A 13,822-nucleotide genomic window follows, 5' to 3' on the forward strand; every position below is an offset into this window, starting at 1 on the left:
ACATGAGAGTTTGTGACCTTCAGAACAGGAGGGCTAGGGACAGGGCTCTGAACACGACTAAGAACTGGAGTACATATAGGGTTAGGTGAGGGCTGAAAGTCATTAATACAGACTGCTGAAGAGAGCTTGGGGCGAACGGCGATGATCTCAGGTGGGTCATCAGCAGAGATGGCGGGTTGATGGTCTGTAGCGCCACTGGGCTGCAGCACAGTCTCTGTGGTGCGAGGCTGTAGCACAGTCTCTGTGGCACCGAGCTGAAGTACTGCCTCAGTGATACCGGGCGGAGCCTCTGTGTCACTGGGCAACAGAGAGGGCTCTTGGACGTTGGAAAATGTGGGCTCTGGAGAGCTGAGTAGCATCGGTTTAGGAGCGCTGAGCAGAGCAAGTTCTGAAGTGCCGAGCAGAGTAGGTTCTGAAGCGCCAAGCAGAGCAGGTTCTGAAGCGCCGAGCAGAGTAGGTTCTGAAGCGCCGAGCAGAGCAGGTTCTGAAGCGCCGAGCAGAGTAGGTTCTGTAGCGCCGAGCAGAGCAGGTTCTGAAGCGCCGAGCAGAGTAGGTTCTGAAGCGCCGAGCAGAGTAGGTTCTGAAGCGCCGAGCAGAGCAGGTTCTGGGGCGCTGCGCGGTGAGGGACGCGGGTGGCGCCGGGAACGACGACGACCAGGCCTCTTGCGAGAACCCAACTGTGCATCAGAAGGAGAGGGGTCGAGCAGCTCAGTATAGGTAGGAATCTTAACCTTGCTACTAAAATAGTGCAGCAGGCTCACTGATTCCGTCTTCAGTGGGGAAGACTTGGGGCAGGCAGGCTGCAGGAACATGACCCCGAGTCTGACAGGAGGAGCAGGCTGGGAAGCAGGGGTGACAGGGGTGGAATGACGGAAATCTTTTAGCCTCTCACAGACAATGTTAAGGTGAGGCACAAAGTGGCTCACCCATGGCCGCTCCTTTAACCATAGCTGCTGGGTAGAAATCCTACTTTCAATGTCAGCACGCTGATTGGGAGCTGATGTGATGAGGCAAGACACAGCATTCTCAAATTCATCCACCTTTAGCTGAAATAGTTTCTGTTCTGCTGGGTCCATTTTATGGCTAGATTATACTGTCACGGTGCGTGTCAGGTGAGGACCCAGAAGCAGAACACGGCAGGCAGGCAGATCAAGTCCAGTATTTATTAACAGCTCACAGGTATACAGGCAGGAACACAACGTAACAATAACTTATAATCTAGCAAGGAAACACTGAACATAGGGAGACTTAAATAGACACAGACTCACTACACACAGGTGAAACAATAACTACAAACACCACATGATTGGCTGAGAACTTAACAAGACACAGGTGGACTCAAGTTAGCAATCAGGGTAGAGACAAGACAGGTAGTAACAAATAGAGTAGACAGGAAACACTAGGAACATAACTACACAATAAAAGATATACAACAGACAGATCGTGACAGTAGGATGTGCTGTGCCATAATTATAATACCTGAATTGTTTTAAACACTTTAGATTATTTTGCATATAAGTCTTTTTGATTTAATCTAGCAAGCAAACCTACACATAGACAATATACATTTGAATGTGAAACTCTTACACACGCCAGTATGATGTGTTCCTTCCTTGAAACCTTTGGTCGAATATACTAAAGCCCAAAGAAATATAAAATGATAGAATAACAGAACACTACAGTCTTTCGACAGTATGTGGCGTAATGCCTACGATTCCCACAATGCAGTTCGTGCCATACAGCGTCAAACTTGTGCGACGGTCGACGGACGCTCGGACGGTGTGGAATCTCGGCATTTCTGCCATGTGTGTGGAAGGAATTCTGGTGCGAAAGAAACAGTAACGTTGAACACAGCCTTTGGTACGAGTAAAGCCATTTCCAGTCGCCGCGTTCCGTTTATCTTCGTGTTTTGACGCATTTATTCTTTACTGTAATATAAAATGAAGACAATGAATCAAGTAGTGGAGCGAGAAGAGAACAGAGCTGTCGGCTTCCTGCTGGAAGCCTCCAGGTTGTACCGAGACGCATGCCCGGAGCTGTCGCGCTTCTTGATGTAAGTTCATTTTAACCTCCTTATCTTCTGCTTATTGTTCAACTGTTCATTATCTTCATTTCACGCTGCATTGTTTGTTTCTGTGAGCATTGTTGTGTTGGTTTTAGTTACTCAACTTGCACAACGTTTGTTGTTGTTGTAATGACAACATGCCGAAGCCAGATGGCGGGGTTTCCTCAATTATCATAGTTGAGTTGACGTCTGTCACCACCAGGTTAGGAATAAGGTTAGGTTCAACCGTTTAAAGCATAATTTACTTATGTCACTTTAGGAATACCAGGCTTTATATTGGTATCTGGCATTCTGACTGACAATTAATTGTCAACTTAAATGTGTAATGGTGACATTGACATCCCTAACTGAACCCCTCACTGCTCCAGATGAGGAGGCTGGTGCCTTGCATGGTTTCCCCTCCCCTCCGGTGTGTGACTGCGTGAGTGACTGGATGAATGTTGTAATAATGCACATTGTAAAGCACTTGGTGCCAGTACTGACACCATTGGTATGGTGTCAGTACTGGCACAGCTCCACACATGTGACACTACACTAGCTAGTGTACATGTAAACAGCTGGATGTTTGATGTATTATAATTAGGGTATCAGTCATTGTGTACTTTCTGCTACTTTGTCTCGGATCCAGTCAAGCTGCCATGTAGAGATGACAGCACAGCTGGTTGACATGAGCACACAGACATCAATCAGCTGGGTGTGACGGACAGACAGGGCTACAGAGCGGTCCCAGACATCAGCTGGGTGTGACGGACAGACAGGGCTACAGAGCGGTCCCAGACATCAGCTGGGTGTGACGGACAGGGCTACAGAGCGGTCCCAGACATCAGCTGGGTGTGACGGACAGGGCTACAGAGCGGTCCCAGACATCAGCTGGGTGTGACGGACAGGGCTACAGAGCGGTCCCAGACATCAGCTGGGTGTGACGGACAGACAGGGCTACAGAGCGGTCCCAGACATCAGCTGGGTGTGACGGACGGACAGGGCTACAGAGCGGTCCCAGACATCAGCTGGGTGTGACGGACAGACAGGGCTACAGAGCGGTCCCAGACATCAGCTGGGTGTGACGGACAGACAGGGCTACAGAGCGGTCCCAGACATCAGCTGGGTGTGGCGGACAGACAGGGCTACAGAGCGGTCCCAGACATCAGCTGGGTGTGACGGACAGACAGGGCTACAGAGCGTTCCCAGACATCAGCTGGGTGTGACGGACAGACAGGGCTACAGAGCGGTCCCAGACATCAGCTGGGTGTGCCGGACAGACAGGGCTACAGAGCGATTTAGGCAGAGCTTGGCTCAACTCCCGGTGTCCATGGGGCACTTTATAGGAAAGAACCACAATGTACTGAAATACAGTACATTGAATCTGGGTCTTGCTGCATAATAATAATAATAAATTTTATTTATAACGCACTTTATATTTGAAGCAAATCTCAAAGTGCTACAGATTAAAAAAGTAAAATAAAAATAAGAATAAAACAGTTAAAAACAGGGCAGCTTACGAGTCCGACTGGGCAATGATGGGCAATGCATGATGCAGTGATCCTCCGTTTTCAATTAAATGAGTCCCGGGATGCAGCGATGCTGTTTTAATTTAAATGAGTCCCAGGGACATTTTATGAGTCCCACTTCAACGACGTTAGGAGTAATATTTAGCCTTTTTTTTTTTTTTTTTTTACAAATTGCAGCATTTAACTTCCATTTAATTTTATATGGTTATTATAATGTGGTTATATTCATGTAGAAAACAGAAGAAGACATGATTATTATAACTAAAACTAGCAAAATATCACGATATTTTTTACTGTACATGCTAAGTACAGTAGTGCATCCCGTGGATGCAGAGGTCATTGTTTTATTGCGTCCCTTAACTATAAACTGCTGCAAAATGCACCCCATTTTAATCTCTGTGATGATATGATTGTATAGATTAACAGTTACCGTTACCGTATGAGTAAAGGTGCATTACTTAGTTTGTACATTGTAGTGCTGCACAATTAATCGAAAAAAAGATTGAGCTCTAGGTTCAGATGCCTATGCAGTCTCATTTTGTGAAGAACACTAAGTTGGCTGTCCAATTCATACATTTGAGTTACTCACTCAGCTCTATTTTTTAATTTTTGTTAATACATTTGTTTTCATGGAAAAGTTTTGAATCGTGTGAGAATTGTGATCTCTATTCTTGTAGAGGAAAATAGAGATTCACATTTGAGCAAGAACAGTGCAGCGCTAGTATATTGCACATAAAAAAAAAATTACAATGGGAGAACCCCATCATTTTTTAAATGTACATTGTACAATGGCACACCGGTTTCTAAAGGTGCGACATAAATATGATCGTCACATTTTCCTGTTGGTCAGTCGTCACATACAGTACTTAGACTGATTCTACGCCTGTGGTGGTTCAGAGGATTACGTTTCAATATTCAGCCCACCAGGCTTTTCTTGACATTTAGCTGGATTAATCCAGTGCCCCCACGCTAATTAGTTAAACTAAAGGTTAATGAAGGCAATTCTCATTTTTAATGAAACTCAAAATGGAAAATGAACATAATCATGGCTCTGGGGCTGCATGCCTTCTTCTTCCCCGGGAAACCCCTTTTACAATATTATCAATATGCTTGTGATTTGTTTTAAATGGACGGATGACAGACAGACAGACAGACAGACAGACAGACAGATGGACTGAGGGAAGAATCAAGATTAATTGACTGTGTATATCTCATCCCACGAGGGTGTCACTTGCCAAAACAAGAACAACAATGTGTCACAGTGTCGGGTCTGTTCTCGTTTGGAAAGCGACCGACGACATGTGAGAACAGAATAACATTAATTAGGTTTTAGGAGGAGGAGGAGTGGAAGCAAAGTGCCACTGATTGGGGCCTCTCTGCACTCTGTCTGTCTGTCTGTCTGTCTGTCTGTCTGTCTGTCTGTCTGTCTGTCTGTCTGTCCCTCAATCCCCATTATAATAACCTAACCAGCACAGGAGCAGGGCATCTCTGACCATCTCATTTTCGCATGGCATACCCCCATGGCGCTTCGGACCTTTGTGTGTGTGTCGGAAAAGCGTGTGCACCCCGTGCTTGTAATCCCAGCTCTGCCACAGACGGGGGGTCTATATATCTGCAGAACAGCTCGGTGTGTGTAGTGTATAAATGTATAACGGTCTCCTAACACACATGATCCCATGTACAAAAAAAACACCCATGTTTTCATTTCCATCCATAATTCCCCCCCCCCACATATATATTCCCTGGCGCACGTACAGTAAGAGCAAAGCAGACAAACTGCAGGGGTGCTGTATGGCTGTAGCCCAAGACGCACACACACGCACGCACGCACGCACGCACACACGCACGCACGCACACACGCACACACACACACACACACACACTACACGCACGTGCATATACTGTAGATAGAATGCCCCCAAATTATAGCTTCTCCACTATTACACACATGAACACACATATACTGTACGTAGTATTGGCAATGGCGTGTGTGCAGAATGCAGATGCACACAGACAGACGCACATCATTGCACACACACACACACACACACGTACACACACACACACACCAGACAACCCGAGGATTTCCTCCATAAATCCCCCGGTAGAATATAACGCAATAACCACGGTGCGAATTGAAACCTATACCATCAAAAGGGAATCGTCTCTGTCGGGTTAAACGGGTTTAAACATGTCCAAAACGGTTACTTTTCGGGATTAAAGTAAAAAAAACGCCAAAAGCAGCAGATCTACAAGCTGTTGCTCTGCTATTTCTTTATGCTTTAATTTACAAAAAAAAAATGAAGAAATATGGAGAGCTTAAGCTTAAAAGCGATTCTCTGTAAAGCTATTCTCTGTTGTCCGATTCCCTTTAACGATTCATTTATTTTTAAAACATCTACAGTATATAATTTCTGCCTTCATTGAAAATGTTTGAACAGAAATTAACCCATTCTGACCGGGAACCCGTTTTGGTGTTAGCATCATGTTGTGCTTTAGCTATTGAAAAATAGCAGACCTACAAGCTCATAGCGCGCCACCGAGTGGCGCGCTACGAGCTTGTAGGTCTGCTATTTTTGAAAAATCGACTGACATTTTTAGAATCTGATCTCGGGTCAGAATGGGTTCATCAGACCAGTGTGTGTCCAGTGGAAACCTCGTATGAATCTGATCTCAGGTCAGAATGGGTTAAATCATACATACTACTATATTGCATACATAATTTATTTCAGTGGTTCTCATGGCACTGGGTTACTTCCAAATGGAGTTAATTATTTAAAAAAGTTAATTAAAAAAAAGTTTGAGAACCACCAGTATCTTTAATCGTAGACTATAGCAGACGTGAAGTCCACATACTCAGCGCTGACAGCGTGATGCATGCATTGAATTACAATGAGTTCTGGGTGTCCAGTGTCGACACCCAGCTCATTTTTAGGCCATGTTATAATTAAGACATGTGTTACTATGTATGGTCAGCTCTACCACGCATTCCAATTTCAACTGAATGTAATGTATTCATCAACGCATGGTGAGAAAACAATTATTTTCAGAGCATTCTAACACATTTAGTTGTTTCTTGTACAGGGTGTTCTTTCTAATGTACCGTGGAGAGAGTGCCGCTGTCTGACTTTTGTTACAGAACCTCTTATCTCCATCTGCACAAAAGCATCACGTAGCAGATTGACAAGCTCCACGCAATGCGTTTCAAGCTTGTAGATCTGCTGTTTTTTTATTTGAATCCTGAAAACAGTGTTGGGCTGAAATTCAACTAAGGTCCAACATTGCGTCTCGGCTGGAAATTTGCTTTTCAATAGCCTTGAAGATAAATAAAATAAAGCATCCCCACACTCATACATGTACTAATTGTCTCCACCAGTCCCCTAGTACTTTTAATTGGTCAAATAAATGAATAAGGTTCTTGTTAATTAACAACAACAACATACTAAACAACTACATTGGAATCCCAGGTTCTTTCTTTCATTTCCTTTAACCCATTAATTAAGCATCTCTGTGTAATTTTATACTTTGGCTATTCATTAAAAAAAAAGCAGATCTACAAGCTTGTTCGTGTTGCAGGCCGCGCTATGATGAGCTTTTATAGATCTTCAATTTAAGCCAATCTCTATAGTCTCTCTCCACTGGTATTTCATTTGTGGTGAAATTCTATTACCCATCTATCCCTCTCTCTCTCTCTCTCTCGCTCTCTCTCGCTCTCTCTCGCTCTCTCTCTCTCTCTCTCTCTCTCTCTCTCTCTCGTCTCCCGTCTCACTCCACCACACACTGGTAATAACCCATTTTGTACGGGAACCCCTTTTAGTGTTTTAACTATTGGAAAATAGCAGATCTACAAGCTCATAGCGCACCACCGAGTGGCGCGCTACGAGCTTGTAGGTCTGCTATTTTTGAAAAATCGTAAAAATGTGGCACACATCTTTGAATATATATTCTTTCAGGAGACTTATTTTATTTTATTTCGACATCTGGCCTAAATGGGTTAAATTAAGTGGCAAATCCATCCTTGGTGGACTTGAAGCCCGTTAGTCATGCAGTCACCCTGCAGTTCCAACACTGTGTGTCACTCGTCATGCACTATACTGGCACACAGCGCCCCCTGTTGTGCTTCCAGTAGGTGACATCACTGACATGCCTCCTCTGTAATGTGAGCTCCTATAAGCCAAGGCAGTGATGATGACCAACTGAATTAGATTGGTGGAGATCAGTGGATGATGAGTCAGACTAAGGGCCGATTCATACTCCTATTTTACCGCTGTTTCAGCGCTGTAGTGCCGAAATGATTTCGGCTCGTCAGGAATTTTCAGTAGCACCGAAGAGCCGACTTTAGGACAGTACCCCCCCCCCCAAACCTCAAATGACGTCACATTGTAGGCTCTACAGAGCCAAATGACGTCACATTGTAGGCTCTACAGAGCCAAATGACGTCACATTGTAGGCTCTACAGAGCCAAATGACGTCACATTGTAGGCTCTACAGAGCCAAATGACGTCACATTGTAGGCTCTACAGCGCCGAACCGACTTTTATTCGGCTCTAAAATAGGAATATGAATCGGCCCTAAGGCACCTACAGCTACTGTATATGGGTCTTTTGCAAAACTGATATTTTCGTCCTAAAATCCCTGCCCGTACGACAGAGATATCTGTGTCCACTCCACACACAAACGCAGAAACGCATTGAACACATTGAGAAAATCACTGCAGCAGGTATTGTAGTCTAGCACACTGCTTCCCAACCAGTGGGTCGGGACCCATTTGTGGGTCACGGACCAATTGTCATGGGGCACGACTCCAGTAAAAATTCCAATCCATTTCCTTTTCCTACATTAAAAAAAAAATACATATATATTTCAAAAGATTTGTTTTACATAATATATGTAGAGAGAAGACTTCCGCACACCTGGTAGGAAATTTGGAGCAGGTGCGATGATGACAGAGAGTATGATCATGTGAAAGGAGGGACATCCGCACACTGCCACTTGCTGGTTCAGAGCATTTTATTGAGCAACGTTTCGGTCTTGCGACCTTCCTCAGGCAAGGTCGCAAGACCGAAACGTTGCTCAATAAAATGCTCTGAACCAGCAAGTGGCAGTGTGCGGATGTCCCTCCTTTCACATGATTTTACATAATATAAAAAAATAATTTTCCAATACAACAATTGAACAGACAAAACTATTTGTATCAATAGAGGGTATATGCGCATGCATAAAGTTAACGGCAAATAGAGTGGCAAAGTGACAGGTAAAGTGAGTTTAACATTGTTTAATGTCGTTTAATGCAATTAAATATGACGTTTCTGTTTGGATGTATAAGGGCTGTCAAGGCCAGAAAGTCTTTTTTAGCCACTCAGTATAGGGCATTCCTGCATAACTTCCTGGTTTGATGATGATGATGTCACGCGCCGCATACCCTCCATAATATGGTTGTATCAACAGTTAATTAGGTCATATATGGGGGGGGGCTCATATTTGGTCTTGAAACGGGCCTCCAGTCAGATTCCTACGGCAGTAGTCATCCACTGTGTACAGTAAGTTGTACACTATACTGTCCTAAGTGTCATAGCATAGCTGCCCAGCTAGTCATCCACTGTGTACAGTAAGTTGTACACTATACTGTCCTAAGTGTCACAGCATAGCTGCCCAGCTAGTCATCCACTGTGTACACTAGTAAGTTGTACACTATACTGTCATAAGTGTCATAGCATAGCTGCCCAGCTAGTCATCCACTGTGTACAGTAAGTTGTACACTCTACTACTGTCATAAGTGTCATAGCATAGCTGCCCAGCTAGTCATCCACTGTGTACAGTAAGTTGTACACTCTACTACTGTCATAAGTGTCATAGCATAGCTGCCCAGCTAGTCATCCACTGTGTACAGTAAGTTGTACACTCTACTGTCCTGAGTGTCATAGCATAGCTGCCCAGCTAGTCATCCACTGTGTACAGTAAGTTGTACACTCTACTGTCCTGAGTGTCATAGCATAGCTGCCCAGCTAGTCATCCACTGTGTACAGTAAGTTGTACACTCTACTGTCCTGAGTGTCATAGCATAGCTGCCCAGCTAGTCATCCACTGTGTACAGTAAGTTGTACACTATACTGTCCTAAGTGTCACAGCATAGCTGCCCAGCTAGTCATCCACTGTGTACAGTAAGTTGTACACTATACTGTCCTGAGTGTCATAGCATAGCTGCCCAGCTAGTCATCCACTGTGTACAGTAAGTTGTACACTCTACTGTCCTGAGTGTCATAGCATAGCTGCCCAGCTAGTCATCCACTGTGTACAGTAAGTTGTACACTATACTGTCCTAAGTGTCATACTAGCATAGCTGCCCAGCTAGTCATCCACTGTGTACAGTAAGTTGTACACTCTACTACTGTCATAAGTGTCATAGCATAGCTGCCCAGCTAGTCATCCACTGTACTGTACACTATACTGTCACGTCGTATACAGTATCTCCCCAGCTATTAAAGCCCTCTTCCGTCCTTCCAGTATGTGCCACGGTTCAGTCTCTGTAATGCCAGCCTAATCCAGGCCAGTGATTATAATATACTACTTGACTACATTGGTGGAGATCACCACCAGTGCATGACGATGAGTGAGACTGCGGGGCATCGGGTCTAGAGTAGACCCCCCCCCTTCACACCCTGGCTGCCCCCCAACATCCTATCCAACACACGCTCGCGCACACACACACACGCACGCATGCAAAAACACATGCACGCAGGCAACACACACACATTCCTCTGCCTCCGTTCCGAGCACAACTAACTGCACACCAAGGTTATTATAAAGGGTATGCGCGTGTCATCATCATCCTACCCAGAAGTGAATAGAGTGGGCGAAAAAAGTTATGTACCTTCTGGCCTTGACAGCTCAAACATTCTGCCTGGGCGGGAACCCCTTTTGGTGTTCGCATTACGTTATGCTTTAGCTATTTCAAAATAGCAGATCTACAAGCTCATAGCGCGCCACCGAGTGGCGCGCTTACGAGCTTGTAGGTCTGCTATTTTTTGAAAAATCGAAGAACGACTGACATAGAAACACAGCTTTTTCAGAAAACTGTCATTTAAAAAATCGTTAACTAAAATAAATGAAAACTAGAACAAATAATAATTATAAAAACGATAATTAAAACTAAAACTGCAATGTATGTTTACTAACTGAAATTATAGGCAAAATGCCCTTAGTTTTGTTTTTGTCACTTTATAAGCTTTCTGGGATGCTATGAAATCTATTTGTTTTGCTGTTTTACAGCAGCTGTCCGCATCACCTCATGGCACCTTGTGTCCGTGAGGCCACGTTTGCAATCTGACAAATAAACAAAAGTATAAAAAAACCCCACTAAAATTTATAAAAACAAACTAAAACCAATTTGCATTTTCAAAAATAAAAACTAATATCAATGCTCTAGAAACTATAACTGAATGAAAAAAGTCAAAACTTAACAAACTTAAACCAAACTAAAAAGACAAATCCAAAACTATTCTAACCTTGCGCCGCACGCACGCACGCACGCACGCACACACACACAGAGACTGGCTGAATAAAGACAGGGTGGAGGGTGGTGCGGTGTCAAGAGAGCTGCTGTCACCATACAGCAGCTGTTGCCCAGGTCAGCTCCAGATCAGAGTGCGCGAGCACACACACACACACACACACACACACACACACACACACATCTTCTTCTCCTCAGGCCACACGTGCCGGCTGACAGCAGATACCGCGTATCGACCCGGCCTGACTTTTAGCCACAGGGAGGCTAATTTTAACGAGCCTTTAGTGTGTGGATTGTTTCCCACATCCTATCTCGTATGTATGCCACCTTAGTACCTCTCATGCCTTTAAGCGTTAGAATACATTAATAAATAGCTCACCAGTTCACAACGTGTCTGTCAATGTAATAGTTTCACTATTTTAAAAATGTTTTTCAAAATAGTAAAAATGCCTAAAAAAAGTTTAGGCATGAATTTATTTTGGACCAAAGTACTCAACACCAGTACCGTTAGTACTTGAGTGAAAGTCCAAAGACGAGTCATGATATTTACTCGTCTACAGTACAAGTGAAACGTTGCTCTGACAAATTTGGACTTAGTATATAAGAACAATATTTGCCGTTGCAATGTAATGTCGAGTGTTGTCATTTTGTCAAAGTCAATTTTATTCACAAAGTACATTTAAAAAACAACCGAGGCACAGCATACAAAGTGATGTTACAGAGACCAACAATGTTGTTTGTTTTTTATAGCTCAGCTGACTGTCAAAGTGCCGTGTATATTACAGCAGAGCAATCACACGGCGTACAGAGGCTGAATTCATTGCTGCCATTCCGTCAGAGCCTCAGACACCTGCCTGCCTGCCTGCGGCATTAGCTAAACCACCGTAGAGTGAAATATCGTCACTGTTGAGAGGAAAACTCTTATGTCCAAAACTGTTACATATGGAGATTTGAGTTTTCTAACCCGACAGCAGCGCTATGCTAATGCTTTGTGTAGAGTGTGTGTGTGTGTGTGTGTGTGTGTGTGGAGTGCTTGACTGTCACTTCTCCCGCCCCAATATAATGGTGTCTTCAAATCAGACAAAATGCAAAAGGCACTTGGAGGAATACATTTGCATTCTAGTGGCCTTTTCTATTATGATTCCTTTTGTTGTTGTTGTTGTCACCGCTTATGTTTATATTCATACATTCATGTTTTTCATTGTAAACCCAGTTGCCTTGGCGTGGAGATACAGTACGTGTGAGGTATGGTCTATAGCAGAGGTGCCCACACTTTTTTGACCTGGGAGCTACTTTCAAAATGACAAGCTTAAATAGTTAAACAATGTCCCTGAGTGGGCTTTGGAATTGTGGCGAATGGCGATGTCGTTACATACAGTATAAGACTAATGCACTTGGAATTGGAAATACAGAGGGGACATTTTGAATTGGTAGGGTTTTCTTGCATATAACTTTGTAATGCTACTGACGTTTGTGATACAATAGTTGAAAACAAAGTATTGCTCGCCTCAAAGTATGAGCTAACAGGCCCTGTCTTAATACAAGTTGCAGATTATTTATTTATTTTTTAATATATTTAAATAATATATTTTTAGGGCATGTCATGTTGATCTACCTGCACAGCCTTTGTGATCCACTGGTAGATCACGATCTACCTTTTGGGCACCCCTGGTTTATATAGGCACATTGGAGCGGATGTAGAATACGCACATTGACAGGCTGGGTGCTGGGCTAAAGAAACTTTAGTAGATAGTGGATGGAGCACTGTTGCACAGCACAGGTACAAGAAAGACGCTCTTTATTGAAAATTCTCTGACAACGCGTTGCACTGTTGTGTGCGCTTGTACATCTTCTATTTTATGGCGAATTGATTTGTTTCGGATGAAATGAGACCGTACCAAATGCACTCTTTTCTTTACAGGTCTGTTTTTATATCGAGTATAGAGGCTTTAACCCATGTTGGGTTGACAGTTTTCTGAAATACCTCGTGTTTCTGTATCAGTGGTGCTCAATATTTCATGTCAAGGAACCCAAAAAAATGTATGTAAGAGGCCGCTGAACCCCATCTACAAATATTTTGTTCCAGGGACCGCCCAGAAGCAAGGATTTGAGTTAAAAACGTTCGTTCTGAAAATAATATATATTCCAAATTTCCACATTTCCACGATGTTTTAAAAATAGCAGACCTATAGCTCATAGCTTGTAGATCTGCTATTTTTCAATAGATAAATTATAACAATGTTTAAAACACAACCAAAATGGGTTAAGACAAGTGATGCTGACTTTTCAGCTCAACAAAAGTGAATTCATTCATAGTGTTTGACGGAGGACAATTTCCTGATGGATTACAATCTCTGCGATACGATTATTGCGAGCAGTTTTTTACGACGATAAACGATAATGATGATTAATATCATCCCATCCCTATTATCATGGTTTACTGTACATTAATATGATTTTAATAATGATTTTTCTCTCTTTCTGATTTCCCAGGCAAAGACCTCGGGAGGCAAACGGTAAGTGCACATTTTTGTTCTATTGTTTTGTTTACTGTAGTTTGATTTATTTTCTTGCTTTGAGGGTTTAAAAAAAAGTCAATAGAGGATAATAAAAGCCATCGACCTATTTCAACCGTGGTCCCATTTTATTACACATTATCGACACGGATACTGAAAAACATAAACAACGCAGGAGAGTTTCAGTGTTTTATCAATTTGTACTAAGATGGAGCACTTTTTC

At 43.3% G+C, this 13,822-nt stretch overlaps 1 protein-coding gene across 1 annotated transcript in view; it reads left to right on the plus strand.

The window, feature by feature from the left end:
* Positions 1–1,913: 1,913 nt before the first annotated feature.
* rmp24 (ribonuclease MRP subunit p24) overlaps positions 1,914–13,822 on the plus strand; it is a 51,306-nt gene continuing 39,397 nt past the window's right edge. Inside the window, exons 1-2 of the mRNA XM_080786961.1 lie at positions 1,914–2,053; positions 13,577–13,599. Of these exons, the coding sequence (XP_080643087.1) occupies positions 1,941–2,053; positions 13,577–13,599 (136 nt within the window). The 5' untranslated portion in view covers positions 1,914–1,940. The remainder of the gene's footprint in view (positions 2,054–13,576; positions 13,600–13,822) is intronic.

Source organism: Protomyctophum bolini, assembly GCF_963924005.1.
Source record: "Protomyctophum bolini genome assembly, chromosome: 17".
NCBI lineage: Eukaryota > Metazoa > Chordata > Actinopteri > Myctophiformes > Myctophidae > Protomyctophum > Protomyctophum bolini.